This window comes from Malaya genurostris, chromosome 3, assembly GCF_030247185.1.
Source record: "Malaya genurostris strain Urasoe2022 chromosome 3, Malgen_1.1, whole genome shotgun sequence".
NCBI classification, from domain to species: domain Eukaryota; kingdom Metazoa; phylum Arthropoda; class Insecta; order Diptera; family Culicidae; genus Malaya; species Malaya genurostris.
In genome coordinates, this window is record NC_080572.1 from 221,484,928 (window position 1) to 221,510,560 (window position 25,633).

A 25,633-nucleotide genomic window follows, 5' to 3' on the forward strand; every position below is an offset into this window, starting at 1 on the left:
CAATCACGTTTTTAAACCTGCTATTTTTCAAACAGTATAACACACAGAGATTTTTTTATAAAAATTTATGTTTCATTCATGTCCATTCATGTTAACTTCAATATGTGTATTAAGCCGCAAAAAAACTTTTTTGTTATTGAGTCACGATGGAAAAATCTAAAATTATAGTGGTCTAAAACTATAACCAAAATGGAACTGGTATCGATTGATTTTCACGAATTTAGATTCAAAACAAAGTTATTATGATAGCAGCACTTGGTGCGTGTAAATTTTCGTAGCAAAATCCTGCACTCCTGTTACTTCTGTGTATGATATTTAAACGTAATATTAATCAGCTGCATAGCGCGCTTTGTGATTGGTCATTATTCTCTCTCATTATAATTATTCTTCATAGCAGCATGTATGTTAATATTATAAACTGTTTTGCCTTTCTCATATAGAAAGGTTATGCAATCACTGTGAAAATCGACTTTTGAACCGAGGCCGGAGGGCCGAGTTTTGTATACCATTCGACTAAGTTCGTCGAGTACGCAAAATGTTTGTGTGTGTGTAACGTTTTTTAGCACTAACTTTTCTCGGAGATGGCTAAGCCGATTTTTACAAACTTATATTCAAACGAAAGGGCTTGGGGTCCCATATGAAATTCCTGAATATTATTTGGACCCGACTTCCGGTTCTGGAATTATGAGGTGAAATTGGCAAAAAATAAAAATATTTTCACAAACTTAAGTTCAAATGAAAGGTCCTGTGGTCCCATACGTAATTCCTGAATTTCATCCGGATCCGACTTCCGGATTAGGAAATATAGGTTAAAGTGTGTTGAAAATTTCATACCATCACTGAAAAGAGCGAAAAACCGTAAAAAAAAATTCGCCTAAACACGCATAAACAAGCTTTATTTTGTCAATTTACAGTATTAGGAAAAAATCTAAGTGGAACTCGATGCAATTTTATAAGGCCTTTTCAAAGTTAGTTTAATTATTGTAAATCCGAAAATTTATCAAAAGTTCAATACATATTTAAAATATGATAAAAATGTTTATAACTTTGCCAGGTAAGAGAAAATCTATGCACTACCTTCAACAGAATTATGGGACTTTACATTTTCTACAATTATTCCAAACTAAGCATGCATAACAAAATAACTCGAAACAAGTTACGAATAAAAACCCGATTTTAAGGGGGTTGCCATAAAAACGCTTTGTATATCCTAAACGGTGCGACCTAGACTTTTGGTATATTTGACAAAGTAAATTATTTTCAACAGTTCTAAAACTTTGCAGAAAAAATAATTTCTCTATCTCTTCAGAAAAAAAAGTTCTGGTTATTTTTTTTTTTTGTCAAAGTAGGTCATGAACAATTAGGGATAGAATCGAAGCAGCTACTGATTTATGTTCACGTTTTTATTGATTCGAACAACGTTGAAGACATTTTTAAATTCTAAGTAAAACCGAAAATTATTTTATCAAACACCATTCGTTTCAAAATTCATTATAATATAAAACATGTGATATGAAAAGATAATACTGACTATTTTTATTTAATGTGAATCAAAAAAATTGCTTGTTTCCACCCCTGATTTTAACGTATGATATATCATACAGTGGGATAATACGGCAGTATTTTTTCCAAAGTATATCGTTAACCAATAAACTCGAGCATCAACATTTTATGATAAGTCTTACGAAAATCTCTTGCCATCAGCAAATCAAATCCATTTTATTATTTCTTCGAAATGTGGAATATTCACAAGCATGGCTGCAAAAAATAGTGATACGGATAGGGACCCTTTGAAATTTGACGAGCACGTGAATATGGAGTAGAACGCTAACTTAGAAAAGTAAGTATGAATACCTCCAAAACTTATTAAACATTGGAAAAACTATCAAATGAGGTTACGATACTCCCAAAAAATCGTACAAATATTTCAAATATCATACAAATACAAATAGGAAAATGAAGAAATGGAAACAAATGAAGCTTTTTTTATTTTCGATTAGACAGGCTTTAACCTTAAAGTCATTCACCACTTCGGACCAGAAAAATCTTCTGACCCTGTGTGCGGGGTTGGGAATCGAACCCAGGTAGGCTGAATGAAAGGCATCGACAAATGAAGTTGTTTATTGCAGCTTACAGTACAATATATACAAATAATTTTATAATCTATAACAATCTGCTAAAACCCGAAACGAAGGTATATTTTGGACGAAATGCTTCAAATATTTCTATTTATATTGTGCCTTCATCTCCGATAGTACTTCTAGTTCTTGAAATTGAATCGTATATATAAATACCACTCTCAAAATATAAACATAGGTATCTCTTATAATACTATTGTATTTTTCCAGCGTATGATATATCATACATAGGATAATTGCTTATTGATGATATCTGCTCATTTGGTTCAAATTTGGGAACCCCTGGGTCATAATGGGTTGAATCTTAGTAGAATCTGGTAGCATCTATGAACTGAAAATGTCAACACTGAATAAAAAATTTAGGGCAATTCATGAATTTTAGGTAATACGAGGGCTACTACTTATATTTCGGGAATAGTGAATAATAACAAACATTTTTGAGTGAAAATGGCGCTTGTACGTAAGAACGTTCTGAGTACGTTTATGTTAAAAATTGTCTAGCTTTTGTTTGGTGTTGCCAGATTTTAGCTATTCTCACTAGTGTGGCCAGTTCCCGAAATATAAGTAGCGGCATACGTATGACAAAATTGTTTAAATAATACACACCAAATTCGTCCTTGGTGATCAGTTATTATTTTTACGGATTTGAACTGAAAAAAATTCTTTTATTGATCTGTACAATTTATCCAAATCACTGTCATCTGTCAGACAACTACTGTGTTTCGGTGAATCAAGAAAAATTGCACTGGCAAGGTCTGTAAAATTTTTAATGTCATTATATTTTACCACTTCGATAACAGGTTTACGAATTTCCAATGAACATTACTGAGTGCTTTGGTAAGACAGGGCTCAATTTGGGAGAGGAAATGTAAAAATTAGGGCATTTTTATTGCTGATTTCGGCTTAGTTTGTGTAAGTAAAGTAGTAAGTTTCAAGTTTCATGGTGGATTTTCAATAAATAAGCACATATAATCAGTGTTGGTGATTGCCGAAAATTTGACAGAAGCTGCTATGTTGCTATCTATATTGTATACAACATTTTCAATCCGGTAGAAGATGCTACAAGAACTCGAGTCTCTCAATGCATGAACCGTGAGAGAATTTTGCTACATTTCTTCGCTTCACTTCATACTCTGAGTATTTCACGCCCTTAAAAATAATTTACAGTCTGATAATGATCGTTGCTGTGTGGAATTTCCCAAGAGAGAATCGCAAGTTGATAATTATCGCAGAAAATCGAATCGATCATTCAACTTGATGATTCTCATACTAGGTTGCAATATTTCAAAACCCTTGTGTGGAGCATTTGCAGACCTTTTCATAGACACAACTTATGGAAAGGTTATATGCACATAGTTAGAATAAGCGGCAATAGTAAAATGATTCTATCGCAATTATCCACTGCCCATACAGAATCGGATCGCGAAACGAGAATAGGCGACCTTCGTTGCTTCAGAGAGAATCCCCATAGCAGTGAGCCAACCTTTGATTCTCAGAAATGTCATCGAGAGAAATTCGCTCTCGCACTGGTGTCGATTCTATGTTAAATGAACCATGCCGGGTTTTTGTTGTTGCGATGATTTCCGTTTCTCTTTGATGGCACTGATTCAATCGTTGAAGAGTTGCCAGTGAACGTTCTTTGATACGATAAAAGCCATCCTTGCATATAATATTTGCTTTTTATAGTATTTTATTTCAGTAAAAATATGGCTAGTGCTAAGATGCTTTTAGTTAGGGGAAGGGGGGTATTAGGGTCTAAATGATGAAATAAAAGTCATAATGCTTGTGATTTTTTTCTGAACTATCGTTTAACAAAATAAACTCATAAGTTTCGCATAATACAAAGCATCATTTGAACAACATTTCGTATTTTTTTTCGTGGAAAAATATCAAGAAATAAGTCGGTGAAGAGGTACTTTTGGGAACGCTTCTTAATAATCATGATTTGTGTTGTCCACTGTATCTCAGAGCAGGCTAATCAGAATTCAACAATTCAAAGAATCATAGTTATGGTAAATGTTTTTCAAGTTCGTTTCTGCTCGATTTTTTAAAATTTATGGTGGCTGTTTAAAGTCAAAACTACGATTTTTCACGAAAAAATCCGCCATTTAGTAGGACCAAGTTTTGGCAAGCTGTCACTAAAGCAGAGGAAGTATCGTTATCGTTATCGAGACATCGAGGTGGATTTATTTGAAAAACGACATCAATTTACCCAATTGTCCGGAATTTCAATCAATTGAATAATATTGAGCAGTTGTCAGACATAAGTTAATGAAGAGTGGAAAAGCGACTCGGGATGCGATAGAGATGAAGAGATGGTGCAACAAACTGGTCGCTCATGTCCAAAATATGATGAGTTCGTCACTTATCATTGTGTGTACTAAACATTGTTACCCATTAATACGATTTCCAGTTGAATCAGATTTTTTCTGAGTCTAGATATTCAACGAACCAAGCTTCATTCAGTGCTACCCATAACTAGATACTGTTGGAACAAGTATTCATTAAATAGCACCATACCCTTTCAGGGGTTGGAAGTTTCTCGACATATATTAGTGGCGACCTTTACACAAATACGACGTACGAACAGCAGCACATGTACGTGCAGTCTATTGTGAGTCGACATTCCCGGGGTCATGAATAATTCCAGTTAAAACAGACGGTCGTCCTTTCCAACACAATAAATGTGTTGGGCAATGTTTAACGACATGCAAACTCGGCGTCTAGTTTTTACTAGAGTTCACACAGTGCATACCGGTGAGTTTATAGTCATGCAATAATTTCGGTTCCGTGGAAAGCGCTTCAAAGGTCCCGATATGTATATAGCAGCGCAGTTTGTATATCCTCCGCACATTTGGGTGGTCGTCTAAACAAATTTCCACAATTTTGTAAATAAACCCTTCTGCGAACCCTTTAATTTTAGAAAACATAATTCAAATATCTCATATGTTAAAAGTTGTTTGAATAAATCGTTAAACAGTAATTATGGTGTCATTAGTGCAGTAATTCAATGTTAATTCACAGAAAGAAATAATGAAATTTACACGACATGTAAATCAACAGTAACATGTAATAGACATGGGTTGAATCGAGATTTTAATTGAAAACCTTCATTGATGCAAAACTAAATTGGATTGCATTGAATTTTCAATGAATATAACTGTATCTTTCAATTAACGCTTAGTTTGCAATTAAATTCTATTGAAACCTACAGAATTGAAAAGTAACTTTATGTTTAATTACCTGCTCTAAATATGTGCATGAAAATAGATGTAAATTCACAAAATATTTTTATCTGTGTTGATATGATTATCATATATTTTGCTTCTGAGTTTTTTTAGTCATGGAGTAGTGGCTCACTAGTCTAGTATTAGATTCTCACTGATTTCCTGAAATTCTAAATCCATTAAACCAATTTTTCAATATCTTTAAAATTATCATTTACGATGCATTGATTCTCTATCAAGGAGCAATACACAACACGTTTTCCAGCTGATGATGACTGTATATATTTTTTTTTTCAGAGAATCATCAATCCAGGATGTCTTTGGTATACAAAAAAGCTTCGGTTGTCATGTTTTACTGACGCTTACTTTCATTCATTGCCCGAAAACATTGTGCTATTTCGTTTTTCTTGACACATACTTCGTCCAATCTGTTCCGCAAGCTAATGGAAAAGATTCCCCGCCATTCCCGAGTTCCAACAGAATAGTTCGAGTCCACCGTGCCATCGTTTGCTTGTTAAACATTTCCCATTGTTGTTCCGTTCGTTTGCACCATTTCAGCTGCAGGCAGGAAAAATCGGAAATTTATGTGATTTTTGTCACTTTGAAGTGTCACTTTCCCACACCCACCCGGGTTCATCTGTCACTGACTGCTACGCTATGGAAGGTGATGATAATGCATTCGTTTACTGCCTGTGGGATAGGAATGTATCGTAAAGCCCAACAAAAACAGTAGTACTATTTGAGCAAACAGAATTTATGACACCGTATAGTGAGGAAGCTTTGATCGTTCTTTGGATGGTGACATAAAAATGCGAAACGACGCACAGTGGTCCAAAACTGGAAAAAGACGGTCAAAAGTCTGTACTTTCTCTGATTTTTAAGAGCTAACGTGTATTCGAAGAAGTTTTACAAGATTATATTACGCTTCTTTTGAAAGTGACACATTAATTTTTGTTAAGGGAGTAGTACCAATTTGGAATAAAAATTTTTTTTTTCACAAAAAAATTTTTGTTTTCTATATCATTTTGAAGAAAAAAACATTTGAAGTATTTTTGCTAAAGATATAAATAATGTAAAAAAAATATTTTTTGAGATATATTTTAAAAACAATTTTTTTTATTTATCTACGTAGAATCTCCCTCTATTAACTAAGTATCTACTACAAAGTGAGCGTAAACACGCAAAAACAAGCAAGCTCATGCTTCCACGCGCAACTTAAGCAACATGTAGTAATTTTTGTTTTGTTTACTTTTTGACAATTAACAATATTAGAAAAAGTCTAAGTGGAACTCGATGCATTAAAGTCAAAACTACGATTTTTTTTTTTGAAAACCTTCATTGATGCAAAACTAAATTGGATTGCATTGAATTTTCAATGAATATAACTGTATCTTTCAATTAACGCTTAGTTTGCAATTAAATTCTATTGAAACCTACAGAATTGAAAAGTAACTTTATGTTTAATTACCTGCTCTAAATATGTGCATGAAAATAGATGTAAATTCACAAAATATTTTTATCTGTGTTGATATGATTATCATATATTTTGCTTCTGAGTTTTTTTAGTCATGGAGTAGTGGCTCACTAGTCTAGTATTAGATTCTCACTGATTTCCTGAAATTCTAAATCCATTAAACCAATTTTTCAATATCTTTAAAATTATCATTTACGATGCATTGATTCTCTATCAAGGAGCAATACACAACACGTTTTCCAGCTGATGATGACTGTATATATTTTTTTTTTCAGAGAATCATCAATCCAGGATGTCTTTGGTATACAAAAAAGCTTCGGTTGTCATGTTTTACTGACGCTTACTTTCATTCATTGCCCGAAAACATTGTGCTATTTCGTTTTTCTTGACACATACTTCGTCCAATCTGTTCCGCAAGCTAATGGAAAAGATTCCCCGCCATTCCCGAGTTCCAACAGAATAGTTCGAGTCCACCGTGCCATCACTGACTGCTACGCTATGGAAGGTGATGATAATGCATTCGTTTACTGCCTGTGGGATAGGAATGTATCGTAAAGCCCAACAAAAACAGTAGTACTATTTGAGCAAACAGAATTTATGACACCGTATAGTGAGGAAGCTTTGATCGTTCTTTGGATGGTGACATAAAAATGCGAAACGACGCACAGTGGTCCAAAACTGGAAAAAGACGGTCAAAAGTCTGTACTTTCTCTGATTTTTAAGAGCTAACGTGTATTCGAAGAAGTTTTACAAGATTATATTACGCTTCTTTTGAAAGTGACACATTATTTTTTGTTAAGGGAGTAGTACCAATTTGGAATAAAAATTTTTTTTTTCACAAAAAAATTTTTGTTTTCTATATCATTTTGAAGAAAAAAACATTTGAAGTATTTTTGCTAAAGATATAAATAATGTAAAAAAAATATTTTTTGAGATATATTTTAAAAACAATTTTTTTTATTTATCTACGTAGAATCTCCCTCTATTAACTAAGTATCTACTACAAAGTGAGCGTAAACACGCAAAAACAAGCAAGCTCATGCTTCCACGCGCAACTTAAGCAACATGTAGTAATTTTTGTTTTGTTTACTTTTTGACAATTAACAATATTAGAAAAAGTCTAAGTGGAACTCGATGCAATTTTTAGGCATTTTCAAAGTTAGTTTTAAATATTGAAAATCCGAAAAATTATCAAAAGTTCAATACATATTAAAAAAATGTTTTCCAAACAAAATATGAAAAAGTATTGTAAATGTATAAACCTTTACGAAGAGATTTCATTTTTAAACGTGTAAATAAACTAAGTTATTGCAAAGCAACACGTTTTTTAGGACGATATGTTGATCGTGCGACGCTCACTTAGAGATGTGCGAAACAGCTCATACCGGTGAGCAGCTCCGAACCGATCAGCTCACTAAAGGGAATCGATTCAATGTATCAGCTCATCAGCTCATTAATATTGAACTGAAGGTTTGTTTTGAGCGCCGTTTTTCTTACTCCGTTTTTCTTTCATATGCATGATCGAAATCATTGATGCACAAAGAACAATGCTATGCGAACTAACTTGTCTGCGAATTATTATTATGTCACATTTGAGAATATCTGCAAAAGTGGCATCCCTGAATGTACCATAGCCTACTGAGTGCGAGGTAAGATTTCTTATTGACAATGGCTCATTCAATCTGTTAAAGAAGGGTAGATACACATTTGGAAAAACGAACAAAAGCTCATCCAAACATTTCTTCTCATTTATAACTCGCTCTTCAAGTGCCGAAGATCCGTTCAGCTCGTAGCTTGTTTCCACCTTACCAGCAGGGATGCCTGGTCATTTTTTCAAAAATCTTTGATCAAGCCAAAAACCTGTCTGTGCACGTTTTCCCGTTTCCATGATAGCTGATCGGAATCATTTTGGTAAGCAAAAAAAAAGGTTTCACTATTTTCTACCGCTCTGTATTTTTTATGCTAAACTGTGATCAATTTTAAAAATCTGTGATCGATTTCAGAATTTGTGTTAATCTGTGACCATTTTCAGAAATCTGTAAAAATCTGTGCCATTTTTTATATCTGTGCAAAAGGTTGAATATCTGTGAAACACAGATTAATCTCTGAACCTGGCATCCCTGTTTACCAGTGCGGTGAACTGGTGAGCTGCGGTTCTTTTAAAAAGAGCTGTGAGCTATCAGCTCACTTTAAAGATTCGATTCACTGGAATAGCTCAGGAGCGAATTGCACATCTCTAAACTCACTGCAAAAGTGAGTTACAGAAATAGCAGACGCGTGAAGCCCTCCGTTTCTTAACCATTCATGGTTTCAGCATGGCCATAGTGAAAATGAATCACATGAATAGTACTCAAGATATTCTCATTGGAAAATAAATTGGATTACGAATATGTATTCGTATAAGTATTGTAAAAGTTTGCTGCATTAAGTTGCATATTTCGCTTCGGTACAAGGTTTCCTAGGTAAAAATAGGTAAAATGATGTATAACTTTTTCAGAAAAGAATAAACCTATGCATTACCTTCTACAAAATTATGGGATTTTATATTATCTACAACTATTCCAAACAAAGTAAGGATTAAAAAAAACTTGAAACAAGTTATGATTAGAAAACTATTTTTAAGGGGGTTGTCATAATTCAATAACTAAAACTAACTTTGAAAAGCCCTAAAAAAATTCCATCGAGTTCCACTTAGATTTTTTTATAATATTGGGCATATTTTCAAAAATCTGTGATCAGTAGGCCATGAACAATTATAATTCCTATAAAGAGAACATTACATTCAGGATTCTATTCCAATGGAGAGTTTTTGTCCAAATATTCCGAAAATACATGATTCAAGACAATGTGGCCATTCCGTATTACAAATAGTTTTAGTTTAGTGTACGAGAATTAGAATTGGGACAACGTTAGGCAACGTTCAATATACCAGGTTTACCGGTATGAAGTGAGCTTTTTTGTTAAAATGAAACACTAATGTGTAATGATCAATTGAGAAAAAAATACTCAAAGTATTGAACTTTGCTTCCTACTCATCTTGACCACCACTCTAGCAAATATGGATACCACGCCAATAGAAATGTTTGTCTTTTGAAAAAAAACCATTCAAACACTCAATTTTCGATTTGTTCGTAGGAATCGAAGATCAGCTAATGCGTGGCCTATCAATCGAAACATTTGGTAGTCAGAAGGGGTCAAGTCTGGTGAATACGGCGGGTGCGGTAGCAGCTCACAGCCAAGTGCTTTGATTGGTCCATTCTGATTGTTTTTTGATCAATTCATGGTTCAAATGGATTTTTTGTTGTCTCTAGCGATTAGTATGAACATTTTCACTTAGTTTTAGAAGTTTATGATACACCTTATCTTTTACATCCTACTAAACACAGAGCCCTGCCTTCTTTTCGAATCGATCTGGTTTCGCAGTCGATGTTGATTGTTGTCCCGAATCAACCCATGACTTTTTTTCCTATTAGGTGTCTAAAAATAAGTCTATTTTTCAACGCCAGTTCCAATCCGATGCAAAACTGAGTTTTTTATTCACTTGTCTTGTCACAAGTGTTTTTTCGGGTTTTCTTCTATCTTTCATTCAATTCATGTGGAACCCATGTTCAACACTTTTGGTCTTTTTCTATTGCTTTTAAATGTTCGGAAATTGCTTGTTATGGAACATTCCACATTACTGCCGTTTGTTTTTGACTAGAAATATAATCTTCATCCATCAATTTTAATGTTCTACCACGTTTTACCTTTTTTATAAATATAATAAATAGGTATAACACAAGGATCAATATGTCCCGAGACTAAAGCAGAGATGGTGCTCATAGTAAACCAGTAACCACGTCTTTCTGGAGTACTAACCTTTGCTTGAAACGGGTCAAAATTTTAAATCGATCCGACCAGAAACAGCTGAGTTATCGAAGTTGGAGTAAAGTCGTTTTGTAGTTTGTTTAAAAAATGGAAAAAACCGAGTTTCGTGTTTTGATAAAACATTGTTTTTTAATGGGTAAAAACACCGTGCAAGCGAAACAATGCATTGAAAATGTTATTCGGACTCTTGTCCATCAAAAGCAACGATTTGTCGGTGGTTCGCCGAGTTTAAACGTGGTCGTACCGACACAAATGACGCGGAACGCTCGGGTAGACCTGTGGAAGCTATTACACCGGAAAATGTGAGTGAAGTGACAAAAATTACAATGAAAGATCGTAAAGTGAAGCTCCGTGAGATTGCTGAGATGACACAGATATCATATGGAAGTGTATTTACTATCCTTCATGAAAAATTGAGCAAGAAAAAGGTTTTTTTCAAGTGGGTGCCGCGATTCCTTTAGATGGAACAAAAACAAGTCGATGAAAACAATGGCGAAATTGAACGAATTGGGCTTTGATCTGCTTCCCCACCCCCCATACTCGCCAGATTTAGCCCCCAGTGACTACTGGCTCTTTGCTGATCTTAAAAAAATGCTCCAGGGAAAAAGATTTGGCTCAAATAAGGAGGTCATCGCTGAAACTGAAGCTTATTTTGAAGCGAAAGATAATTTTTTAAAAACATGGTATTGAAAAATTGGAAAAACGTTGGAACCATTGTATCACCCTAAAAGGTGATTATTATGTTGATGAATAAAAACAAATTTTGCAAAAAAAAATGTTTCCATTGTTAGTCTTGGGACTTATTGATCCATTTATTTATGGAAAAAAAACAACTTTTCCGTAGAACGTTTCACAAAAAAAGTTAGAACAAAAAAATGATTTTTCAGGAGCCACTCTACTTTAATTCGGGAAAATTGATGTAACTCGATCAAATAAGAAGCTTGCGAGGTGCTTTTTTCAGCAAAGTTGCTCAAAATAAAATTTCCTACAACTTTGTTGCACAAAAAAATCATGAGTTCAATTAAGAAAGTTAGATTTCAGATTTCAATCTAAATAAAGACCACCCTAATAACTTTTTTCTTCAAAAGGAGCACCATTTTGATTATAAACAACTTTTTTGAAGACGCCAACCACAAAAAACTAACATCTAATAGTGAACATATTTTTGTCACGCTAATTTCCCGTTTCGGACCACTGTGCATTGTTGGCCTCTATATCAGACTTTTTGCAAAACTGGCGTTCTCAGACAGACAAATAATTATAATATTATCAACGTTCAATAATCATACAGCTCACAAAACAATCGCGACTTCATTCGATATACGATAAAATATTAAATGGAAAGATCAATTACAACACTCAGATTAATGAGTTTAGTATAGACATAGAAGCGCAAAATCACATAAGCTCCATTTTACGGTATTGATATGTTGTTCCGATTCAGATTGTGATGCCGTTTTTGTAGACCACTCACAAAGAAAAATTGGAAAGGGCGTGCGAAGGTCCCCATGTTAACAGTATTGCTGTCATGGTACCGATTTGAACATGCTTTATTGACAACACATCGATTAATCTTCCAAGCTAGCATCTTCATTGTTACGGTCATGCTAAGTTGATGGTAGGGCTTCATAATACTTGTGCTAACTTGATGATATGCAAAGTTTCGTCACAGTCAAAAAAAATAAGGCGGACGAAAAATACTTATATGACTCAATTCGGAAAATAACTGGATTTTATGAGAATGATTCAAATCTCTATCAAAATGCACTAGTCATGTATTAGAACAACTGCTGAAGTCTTCTATTTCTGACGCTCCTCGAATACTCGAATTTCAATAACAATCGCAGCGCTTAAATACCATTTCTGTGTATCAAGACGGTTTGAGCACCACCTGGTGGAATTGTCTTTACACCCTCACTTTATAACAAAAGCATAACCGAATTTGATAGTTCATCGGATCGATAGATGAGCAGTTTGCCTATTTCATAGTTCAATATTTTTTTCAAATATATTTTTACGAAGTTTCTAAAATCCTTTGTTTTAACTTTTCATCACTGCCAAAAAGCAGTAGACCGAGTATGGGGAAACAGATTAAAGAAAAGACGCAAATATAAAAATTTATGAAAGAGAATCACCAGAGACAGGACGGGTACTCGAAACCTTTTCCTTATATTATATAGTGCACGAGCCGACTGAAAAAAGTTTTGAAGATATTTTGATACATCTCCAGTAATTTTCGATAAGAAATCGATAACATTTTTTGATACTTTAGTATCAATTCTGCGAAGAATTCTGCGCTACTAAATGCGGTGTCCTATAATACAATACTCCTGTCAACGAACAACAACCAAATTATCATTCGTAGAACGATATCGATCGAAGGATACTTCACGTAATAATAAATACAGTTGGCTTTCATAGTGTACGTTATCTTTTTGTATATGACAAAAATAAAATAAAAATCTTTTCATTTTGAGATTAATAATAGGCATGCAGTAGCTATTAACGAGTACTCATTACAATGATAGTAACCAATATTTGTGATCATCAGTTCGATACAAAATATGGTACAATAATGGATTTGACTACACATGTGTGTATTCATTAAAAGGTAATTACCGTTTCGACTATCGATATCATGGCCGTTCTGCATAATACTGTACCAAACCTGTTTTCATGCTGATTTCCTATAAAAAAAAGTTACCACTTTTATTTCGTTATTTTTCAAACAAATATTCCAAACAAACTTATAAAACCGATACACTGAAGAAGGATGTAAATAACATTCCGAAATACGCGTATCTGTATTGTAACGTTTGTTATGCTTCATTAAAGTATAGTGACTTTGTGAAAGTGTAATAACGTGACAGTGAAATAGTGGAATTAAATGGTACATAAATAGTGCAACTGTTGAAACAAATATTACCCTAACGAACTTTTTGGGAAAGGTTGCGAACAAATTTAATCTGTAATGAATATAAGGCAGTGTACCCTATGTATTGACAGTAAATAGAAAGAGAAACGAACTTGGTTACATGTAACTAATGATAAGGACAAACTTCGTGTGTTGACGAAAAACGCATATGAAGCAGAACTCACACGAACTGGAATATTGACAATAATTCAATTTATTAATCAACCTGTCGATAGTGTTTTGAAAACAGGTTGAAGTGACGGTATCTATCAAGTCAGGCTTGACATACCAAAATAAATTTAGGGTACACAAATAATTTCAATTATTCGTCTGCATAGCGAAGGAATTTATTGCGCCATTGATGATAAAAGTACAAAAGGTACTGAGCTCTGTGCACACATAATTGATGTAAATATTACAACTATCGTCCTAATTGTATTGGATATAACACATGAAGTCACTTTGATGGCATTGAGACACATAGTTTGAATGACAAGTTAGGGTTACTGATGTTATCAAAAGTTGTGAGGTCGAGCTTATGGAAAAATGTAATAATTTGGTTGGTACAACTTCATTTGCTTCAATTGAACAAGTAAACACTATTATATACAGTCAATTTGTTAAGGAGTGCAAACTCGCTAGAAACAACAACAACGTGAGCATGAAAATACTCAAAAACGATTTCATTGTACAATAAAGCCTACAAATGGATTTTGTGCTGAACAATTTTAATTATTTTATTACCAAAATAACTGATACAATTGATTTTGATTCCGTTCGGGTATGGATTGGGTCCGAGATTAAGAATTACCTCTCTAAATAGTGCAACAAAGAAGAACTTAAAGCGATTCTATCATTTGTAGTTGTGCACAATTCATCGTGCATTGTTCTGAGAAGTCGTTGTTTCGATTTAAGGAGAATTCCAAAAAGCCACAAAAAAATACTCTTCAATAACTATTTTTGCTGACAGATACTGAAGTCTAATTTGCTAATATTTGTAGGTGAATGATTTGAAATGAAATCATTCCAACATTGGTAAACATTATTCCAAGCGTATAACAAAATTTAAAGGAATTTCGTTCATTAAATGACTTGCGTTGGAGGGTATTCGCATTAGCCACAGCTAATGGTAATCGGTATTGCATTTTCATTTAAGTCTCCTTGGTTATATAAAAGCAGAATCGCGAACGATATTTTTTTCCATTACACCCACGATTGAAAATATCCTACGATGTATCCATCGATTCATCCATCATGTCATGTAAACAGGAACGGCATAATTTACCAGTTGCTTAAGGGTGCGGGCCTTGTGAATGGTTCCGAACAGTTTTTACCTCGGAAGAGCTGTCATTCACGTCAGCCGGGCATCCAGTTAAAGTTATTCCTGTTTTTTAAGATCTATCCATTCGATTTCAACGATTTGATAGGTTTACTGGAATGGGTGGTTCAACACTAAAATTATCAAAAGTTTGGGAATCAAAATTTAATGCTCTAGTGAAGGAATAAATTTTTTTAAAGGCGATTTGCAAAACTCACCAAATTCATAAATTCAAATCTTGTTCAGTGGAGTTGTATGCAAAATAACCGAAATGGAAGAATACTTTCTAATGAACGCTCTATTGGTTACTTTACAGTTCTTTATCCCATTAGTCCAACTTTTTTTCTATTCCGTGAGAAACCCCACTACAATTGATCTGATTCTAACAGATCGAAGTCACTTTTGTAGTGAACCGATTCCTCAGACCGACTTTGACCCAGATCACCTTCAAATAACATACATAATTTTGAATAAAACGATTATTAATCCAATTAGTTCTATATACAACTACCATAGAGCTAATTGGTTTGAATACAGATCTCATATTGAGAATCATATGGATCATGAAATTATTTTGGAAAATTCTGCTAACATCGACACAGCAATACATAATAAATTTAAAAGTGATCTGCAATCGCCTACAGAAAAGCTTAAATATTTTCAGTGAATACCTGACAAAATGAAAATTTCACCAAATGCAGCAAAAACGTAATTAATTATCTTTCCCCATGATCCAAGAACTTCTTTCCTAAACAAAACAATAACCACATTATCAAATGGAATGGCTTGGAATTGACATGGTCTGATCCAGCAAAATGCTTAGGTTTAACGTATGACAAAAAACTCACTTTCAAGGATCACATTGAAGGAATCCAGGCAAAGTGTAATAAATATATTAAATGTTTATATTCTCTTATAAGCAGAAATTCTAAGCTCTGTCTAAAAAAAAAACAAATTATTAATTTAAAAACAAATTTTCAGACCAGCCATGCTTTATGCAGTACTAATTTGGTCAAGTTGTTGTTCCACCAGAAAGAAAACGTTTCAAAGGATTCAGAATAAAATTCTGAAAATGATTTTCAAGCGTCCTCCCTGGTTTAGTACAAATGAGTCTCAAATATAGAGCCATTAGATGTAATGTCACATAATATTATAAGCAAATTCCGACAATCGATGCACTCTTCAATTGAATCGATTCGCTATCTGTATTAGTTAGTAAATTAGTATATAAATTCCTTTTCCCCATCACACAATACAATTTTTCCTACACAAAAATAGCAGAATTTTAAATGAAACGAAAAGGAATTGTCCTAACCATTTCTAACTGAAACTGACTACTATAGTATTTACGAGTGAATAGGAATTAGATTAAAAATTAGGAAACTCATCCTAGTGACATAATTAAATCATCAGAAAGATCTATTCAACAGATAAAGTACGTGTATTTATTATTCTATAGATTTAAGTTAAGTCTTCACGTCCGTGTTGATTGATTGTTGGAGGAAGATCCACTTTTTTATCGAAAAATTGTGTTCAGCGATGAATCTCGTTTCTGGTTGAATAGATACAACAACAAACAAAATTGCCACATCTGGAGTGAATTATTACAAGAGCTACCAATGTGACCAGTGGCATTATTCGTAAAATACAGGCCGATATGTTGGAGAGAGTGTGCTGAAATTGGACCATCTAAAGCGGAGCATGAAATCATCTTCGACCGTTAAATTATATTGATCGGTCTATCGATTCCAATAAAGATTTCGATTTCCTCAAAAATTTTCTGTTGTTTTTTAGAAAATCAAATCCTATACCTCCTAAAAAATTACCCTTCAGTTGCATGGAAACATTCATACTATTAAAACTTCGGAACAAAAAAGTGATCGTCATGAGTATCATAAATTTATCATGTAAACAAAAAGTATTTTAGAAACGCTACTGAATGCAATTTTCAATATCGTTTTAGGAACAGAAAATTTAGCGTATTAAAAACCACTGCGATTTTTTAGTTACGTCACCTATAAGTATACATATCCCGAACCGGAACTGTTTGTCAGTCAGTAATGTCGTTTCCGCTTGATGCCAAACCTAACCCAGTTTCCACTCTAACTGCTGTCAAACCGTTTGTTTGAAGCCAGTTTTGAACCTAGTTTCAACGTTGTTGAACTGAAAATCGAGTCAGTTTCGAACCTGGTTTTTATATCAGGTTTGCTCAAACCTCCGTTGCTAAGTGCGAAATTAACGCAGTTTCGTGAAAAGTGTTTGTTTGATGAAACTACTCTGGGTCAGTTTTATTTATTTTCAAGCGAAAATGACATAAGAAAACTTGCAAAAAGCTTTTTTCTCATCCTACTGGCACAAAGGTTAGAACACTTTGTGCCAGTAGGATCGTTTTATGTACTAGCCATGCAATGATTATGTATGCTAAGAATCGGCTGCGAAGTCTGTTGAAACCGAAAGGCCAAATTCCACAAAAGGAATGTAATACCAGGACTTTGCTTTTACTGTCCAAAACGTTCCTAAATCATTCGATAAACGTTTAACGACAGCCAGGAAGGCTGAGAGCGGAAAAAACGGTCACAAGAACCACCAGAAGGATGCAAAAGTGAAGTAAATATTGCAGAATAGACCAGATCTTTCGGCTGTGGCTAGAAAAATAAAAAATGTTTCTAAGTTTCGTGCATACCCTCCAGCTGCGACAAGGTTTGTAGTCGTTCAAGGTGAAAACTGTATTGAATCGTAATGATAAACGGAATGTGACCCAATCTCGCAAGTTGTGTCGCGAATATCTGACGAAGTTTTTCTCCGTGATAATGGACGATGAAACTTGTGTGCTGGAAGATTTTAGGTGATTTTCCGAAATGTCTTTTCATACTGTCATGTAATGGAACGGCGTAGGGCAGCATTTCAGGATGAAGACAAAAGCCAAGTTCCCCAACAAATATTTTATTTGGCAGGCAATATGCACCTGTGGTTGAGCAAGCCAAAGCTTTATAACTACCGGAACGGTAAACAAGGTAATATACCGCGAAGAATGCCTAAAGAAGCGATGGTTACCATTCCTATGCAGCCATGACGCGTCCTTGCTATACAAGCTTGATTTGGCATCTGGAATGGAATGAAGTGAACGGCGTCCACGTGGTACCGAAAGAGGTGAATCCACCTAACTGCCCGGTGTTGCGATCTATAGAGCGTCATTGGGCTTCCGTGAAGAAAGAACCCTCTCAATATGAACAACAAGGTGCCACTATAGAAAAAATTCGAGAATCTTGGACAAAGCAGCTAAATTGACTACAGAGAAGTCTACACAGACCCTAATGGCTGGAGTAAACTCGTAAGTTCGTAGTTTCTTCACGCAACCTAATTGAGTCACTGTAATTAGTTTTAAGATGACTAAAAATGTACAATTAATAGGAAAAGGAAAAGGCATCTTGGACATCAAATTTGATTTATTCTAAATTTCATTTGTCCAGATTTTGTCGCGAGCTTCTACTCGGTTGACTCCTTTTTCGAGCTGTACCATTCTACTGGATTTGATATCAGTGTAATAGCTTTTATCTTGAAGAAGCGAAATAATTTATTTTATCAACGAATCTTTTATTTATTAAATATAATCTTTGCCGGACATATTGAAATGCCTATAAAATTTCAAGCAACGTTTTTGAAAACTATAAAACAATTATTTACTGTCTGTTACATAAGAGCGTGGTTACTGTCGTGAGGAAATGAAAGGAACACGAAAATACTTTTGAATATTGTTTTATTAGATCAAAAAGTACCTGCAAATAAAATAATAGCAAGTTCGTTCCCCTTCAGCGTTAATAATGGCTTGACACCTTGGAGGCATACTTAAGGTGAGATTTTGCGCGTATTCTTTTTAAAACGACCTCCAAATTTTGTGAATTCGGCGAACAAGCTGCTTCAAATTGTGTGGTCGGTTCTTATTAAGCTTCATCTTCATTTGAGCCCAAACGACTGGACTTTTGCATGTTTTTCGCCACGGCAGCTTGGGTCATTTTGGGACCTTTTGAGTGCGAGCAAAAAAAACTGCTTCGAAGCACGAAGTGAACGCGGAAAAATGCTGACATCGAATTGTAAATAATAGTCAGCTTATATATTCTCGCATTGCATGAAGGACACTATTGCCTTCTGTGTTAAAAAAATTATACCGATCACGAGTAATCGTGGCCACGCTCTTATGTAACAGACTGAGTAGAAGGAGGTAATATTGTGATCCTTTTTTCTGTAGAGCTCGTGTTTCTCAACCAGTTTCGAAAAAAATGTAGGTACGTTGAATAGGAAAATACTTTAGCTACGATTTGACGTACTTGTAATTTTTTTTAGACAAGAGAAACGGTAAGTTACGATCGAATTACGAAAAGTTAGATTTTTTGGCTCTTTGAAATTTGGGGGGTAATGTTGTGAATGATACTCGGGTTGTAATAACCACACTAAAATGTATCCGTAGTAGTCACAAACGTTATTATTGAAAAAAGTACGAAAACTTAAAACCTGGCATGCAGGTATACAGAGATTTATGGTATATTTTGGAGTTACGAAAACTTAAGAAAATGTTAGTTTGTGAAGAAATCCAACAGAATTTTAACGGTGAATCCTGCATCTACGTTTGATTGCAGGCTTGGTGGCTGCTCTCGTTGATTTTTATTTAAAAGAACAACGGTAACCAACAGCGACTGGCACAAAAGAGGAGTTAGCAAGTGATTATAAATATACTCTCCTACCCAGTGCTTGTGCGGAAGAATTGGTATAGAGTGAGAAAACTACTGTTTGTTGTCTGATGAACAGAGAAGATGTTTGGATATGGTATACCGGTAGTGAGGCGGCTAGTATTTAGACCATATTCGATGTACGCTTTACCATACCCAGTCGTGTGTTAGAGCTGTGTCTATCACAAGGCTTAATGTGTCGAAATGGTAGCGCGTATGCATGGAATGCATAAGAACGCAGGTTCGAGTCCTGTCTCTGAGCGCAGGTTCGAGTCCTGTCTCTTTCCAAACACTTATCTTTTCATTGAGTTTCTCATTTATCTGGCTGCTCTAGTATATCTTTCCACTCGGTCATAGCAAAAACTGAACTTAGTTATGGTGACTTTACATCAAACCAACTAAAATAAATAAATCGTTAATACTTATCATGTTAACAAAAATTTCATCGTATTTTGTGTGGTATTGAGTTATCCAACATAAAATTTTTCGTTCCATTCAATTCCAACAAACATTTATTATCAGATTCATTTCGTTTCGTCTGAAGTCTGGCGAATCTAAAATATCCCGCAAAAATAAATATGGTAGTCGAAGTATGTCGTCCTAATACTACGAAACTGTATATACGTGTTGGTAGAAAACAATAATAATACTTGTTGAATTTAATTAATTTTGAGTTTAAATTTCCTTTAGGAATTTTCACTAATTTGGCTGCATGCACTGAAAAATTCGATGAGAATAAACCTGTAGTATAGAAATCTGCACAACAATCATTTTATTTACAATTACTCAACAAGTAAGTCATGCCGTTCGTAGTTTGTATGTTCTAATTTGACAATTTACTTTATATACATTCCGATGAATAAAGCTCATAAATGTTTTTGCATATGCATAAGTGTTAAGTTCTTAATCTTGATCTCATCACGTTTTACATACACTTTTTTTGCTACCTTCATTGTTTCCGAGATAAACGTCATCGTAACTAGCATGCTACAGCAGCGCAAAAAACGCAATATAATCTTGTTCAAGACGAAAAGTGGTATACACAAAATTGCATGCATTTCATTTCAGTGTGAGATCGTGTGTAATTCCATCAACCATAATCTGTCGGATGTTCAGCGCCTGAAAATGTCATTCAGCAAACGAGCGCAGTGAAAATGTAGCATATCGAAAGTGAAAGATTGAAAACTCATTTTCCATACTGGATACCGAGCATACATAACTCGTACACAAACTGCATAGCACATAACATAACAGAACAGGGCGACATGATGCAATTCGGAGCAAAGGAGCAAGCGTCACTTCCACCGTGTACCGGGAAGTTCCACCCGGAAGCCCAAGATTACCTGGCATCGGTCGGTTTGTAGGTAACGTCATATTTGTCAACTGGCATCGTGTGCGGGTCCATCGAAGTCTGCCATGAAACTCGAACCGAGGTTGGTGTGAGGAACGTAATGGTAATATTCTCCGGTGCACTAGGAATCGAACCTGTAGTGAAGGCAGTAGAAAAAGTGAAATGTGTTAATAGTAATGTCAAGCTCAGTTATGTCGATAAATCTCATTGTACGTAGAAGATGAAATATCAGTTGTGCATATTTTCGAAGCACAGTTTATTTGTTGTAGACAATTCTTTTCTAGATGGAAAGAAATTATGTTTTTTGAGTGTAGGGTATGTCATCTCAAAGAAACAGTTGGGTTTAATAAATGTTTTCTGATTCGTTTTTTGCTTGTGGTGTAATGATGCCTTTCTCATATAACTTATGTTTAATAACTATTACCCTCAAGAAATTTTTATTTGAATCTTGAATAAAAACAGAAGTCTGTTGAAACAGAAAGGCTCAATTCCACAAAAAGAATGTAATGCCAAGACTTTGCTTTGCTTTGAGTCAAGTTTATAGGAATTCTTCGTTGTATTGTCGTTGCATTATGGCTCCACATGACGTTATAAATTTTTAATACAATTCATCCTGTTGTACCTGGAATCGGAAGTTGCATCCGAACAAAAATTTGGTTGGTAACCGACTGGAAAATGCCCAACTCAGTCCATAATGTGCTTCTTAGCCTCTTGTTCAGCAATTCCAATCCCTATCTTCCCGCGATGCCGTCTGGGGTACGAGTAACCATAGGAAAGATCGGGTAACCAACCCCGGTGTGACCTTGGTCGTATGCTGACAGGGAAGGGAGGGGGAGAGTGGGGGGCGTGTTTTCTCTTTACAGAGAGCGAGCCTACCCGAGCGTCTGTTCCCCATGTTGGGGCGGCTCGAAACAGCGTCTGTTCTCCATGTTAGGAGCGGTTGATTACCGTCCTTGTGTCAGTGTGGGACTCTAAACCGTGCTGACACGATGGCCCTCCGGCGAGACAGGAGGTTGGTGCAGGCCTAACAAGCAACCCGGTAAACACATGTTACCCACAATCAAGTAAGAAATACGGCTCGGAATAATCGGCAAAGACCTACGCGACGAAATAAGGACTACGATTGGAAGCTTGGCACATGGAACTGCAAATCGCTTGGCTTCCCAGGATACGACCGAATGCTGCATGATGAGCTTCAAATCCACGGCTTCGATGTCGTAGCACTGCAGGAACTTTGTTGGACGGGACAGAAGGTGTGGAAAACGGAGCATCGAGCGGATACCTTCTACCAGAGCTGTGGCACAACCAGCGTTCTAGGAGCGGGACTTGTAGTGTTGGGCAAGATGTGCCAGCGCGTGATTGGGTGGCAGCCAATCAGTGATAGGATATGCGTATTGAAGATCAAAGGCCGTTTCTTCAATTACAGCATCACCAACGTGCACTGCCCACATGAGACGAAAGCCGATGACGAGAAGGAAGCATTCTACGCGCAGTTGGAACGAATCTACGACAGCTGTCCACGGGGAAACTCGTCATCGACGACATGAATGCTTAGATGGGCCGGGACGATGTGTAAACTTTGCAGCCTCCCGAGAAATGGTAGTTCAAAGTACATTCTTCCCTCGCAAAGATATCCACAAAGCCACCTGGAGATCACCTGATCAACATACGGAAAAACAAATCGACCACGTTCTCATCGACGGGCGATTCTTCTCCGACATCATCAATGTCCGCACTTACCGCAGTGCCAATATTGATTCTGACCACTACCTTGTCGCGGTTTGTATGGGCTCAAAACTATCGACGGTGCACAATACTCGTCGCACAGGAACGCCGGGACTCAATCTCGAGCAGCTACGTAGCATTCGTACTGCAGAGGAATACGCGCAACAACTGGAGCTATTGCTACCAACGGAGGAGCAGCTTGGCGCAGCGACTCTTGAAGACGGCTGGAGGAACATAAGGTCCGCCGTGAATTGCACTGCTGCAACCGTATTAGGTGCGAGGTGATCGAATCCAGGAAATGACTGGTTTGAAGGCGAATGTCAGCAGTTGGTCGAAGAGAAGAATGCAGCAAGAGCGAGGATACTGCAACACCGCACTAGAGCGAACGAGGAACGATACAGACAGGCGCGGAACAGACAGAACACGGTGTTCCGGAGGAAATGACACACGTAAGTTCTATGAGAAGGTGAACCGCTCACGTAGAGGCTACACGCCACAGGCCGAAATGTGCAGAGATACCACTGGTAACCTTCTCACGAACGAACGTGAGGTGATCGACAGGTGGTATCAGTACTATGACGAGCATCTGAATGGCGAACACAAGATACAGTGAACGCCCCAGGAATCAATCTGGGTGCACGCTCAGTCGACGACAGATTCCCAGCACCTGATCTGTCGGAGATAAATGAGGAGATCGGCAAGCTGAGGAACAACAAAGCCGCAGGCAATGACCAGTTACCAGGCGAGCTGCTCAAACATGGAGGAGAGGCACTGGCTAGAGCGCTGTACTGTATAATTTCTAGGATTTGGGAGGAGGAGATTCTACCGCAGGAATGGATGGATGGAGTGGTATGTCCCGTCTACAAAAAGTGCGATAAGCTAGATTGTTGCAATTACCGCGCAATCACATTGCTGAACGCCGCCTACAAGGCACTCTTCTAAATCCTTTGCCGTCGTCTATCACCAAAAGCTAAGGAATTCGTAGGGCCGTACCAAGCGGGATTTACTGGAGCCCGCGCCACTACGAATCACATATTCGCGATAAGACAAGTACTCCAGAAGTGTCGTGAATACAACGTACCCATGCATCATTGACTTCAAAGCGGCATACGACACAATCGAACAGCTATGGTAGATAATGCACGAATACGGTTTCCCGGATAAACTGACGCGATTGGTCAAAGCAACGATGGATAGAGAAATATGCTACGTCCGAGTATCTGGGACGCTCTCGAGTCCTTTCGAATCGCGGAGAGGGCTACGGCAAGGTGATCTTGTATCTTGTTCAATATTGCCCTGGAAGGTGTGATTCGAAGAGCGAGGATCGACACGAGTGGCACGATTTTCCGAAATTCCGTACAACTTTTTAGCTTCGCTGACGATATTGATATTGTAACACGTAACCTTGAGAAGATGACGGAAACCTACATCGGACTGAAAGCTGAAGCTAGGCGTATCGGACTAGCCATAAATGCGTCAAATACAAAATACTTGAGAGGTAGAGACTCTAGAGAAGAAACACTACGCCTCCCACCACGAATATTTATAGACGATATAGAGAAATTTATAGACGTATTTTGGCAGGGAATCGTGCGTACTTTGGACTCAGAAAAACCCTTCGATCGAGAAAAGTACGCCAACACACGAAATTGACAATCCACAAAACGCTCATTAGACCTGTTGTTCTCTATGTCCACGAGACCTGGACTATGTTGCCAGGGGACCAACGCGCCCTCAGTGTTTCCGAAAGAAAGGTACTGAGAACCATCTATGGCGAAGTGCAGATGGAAGATGGAACGTGGAGACGGCGTATGAATCACGAATTGCAACTGCTGCTAGGAGAATCACACATCGTACTGTCAGCTAAAATCGGACGTCTACGATGGGCTGGGCATGTCATAAGGATGTCGGATGACAGCCCAGTGAAAATGGTTCTTGAATCTAATCCGACTGGTACAAGAAGAAGAGGAGCGCAGCGAGCAAGGTGGATCGATCAAGTGGAGGGTGATCTCAGAAGCATCCGTGCCTTTAGTGGCTGGCGACGAGCAGCCATGGACCGAGTTATGTGGAGACGTATGCTTGATACAGCAAAGGACACCCCAGGACTATAGCTGTTAGGTAAGATAAGTAATCCAAAACAAAAACAATTTGCAGTCTATGAGACCATAAAATATTTCATTTGATTCTAGATTTGTGAAAATTTACTCAGTCAAAATCTATCAGACAAAATGAAGAGAGTTCCGTTTTTGAGCTCTCGACCACTATTTCCAGGAACAGGACATAGCTGAAATCGGTTCGTTTGACCAGCAACTAACACAACCTACAATGATTTGTTTTAGTCTTGTTAAGACGTAGAGCAGTCTTTAGCTAGTTTTAAATTTGATCAGTATCTAACGAGGAAAACATATTCGAAAAATGAAATGCAAATATAACTATGTAATGAAAACCGCTAGAAAGCTACCGTAGAGACGGTACTCGAACCCATAGCTATCAACTAACCAAACCTGTTCAACTGAAGAATACGGCTAGTTGAAGATATTTTGCTCGACTTTTCTGTGTCATTTATAAAAACAAAGCGCAAGTCGGTTAAATACTAATATTGATTGTGTGAAGAGGCTCAGTTTAAATAGCCATGGTATGCGAAATGTAAAGTGATCTTATGTTTACGAAATTGTCGTATCTGATAGGGGAAGCTATGAGAAGCGCTTTGTAAGCAGGAGAATTTCACATTGTTAGTTATTAATTGAAGTTTCGAAAAATTATCTTAAATATAAAGTTTTATGTACTTGAATCGATGCAACGTAACCACTGTTACCACTCTTCCTCCGCCGGATTTGCAGTTCAATTCATAGGGCGCTGGTCTTACAAGCCAGGTGTCATATGTTTGAGCCCCGA

General features: G+C 36.5%; 1 protein-coding gene across 8 annotated transcripts in view; it reads right to left on the reverse strand.

Annotated features, from left to right (window-relative positions):
• LOC131437613 (uncharacterized) overlaps positions 1-25,633 on the reverse strand; it is a 524,049-nt gene that overhangs the window by 326,707 nt on the left and 171,709 nt on the right. For all 8 annotated transcript variants that reach the window (XM_058607079.1, XM_058607084.1, XM_058607083.1 and 5 more), the window contains exon 3: positions 21,006-21,147. In XM_058607079.1, coding sequence (XP_058463062.1) covers positions 21,006-21,147 — 142 coding nt within the window. The remainder of the gene's footprint in view (positions 1-21,005; positions 21,148-25,633) is intronic.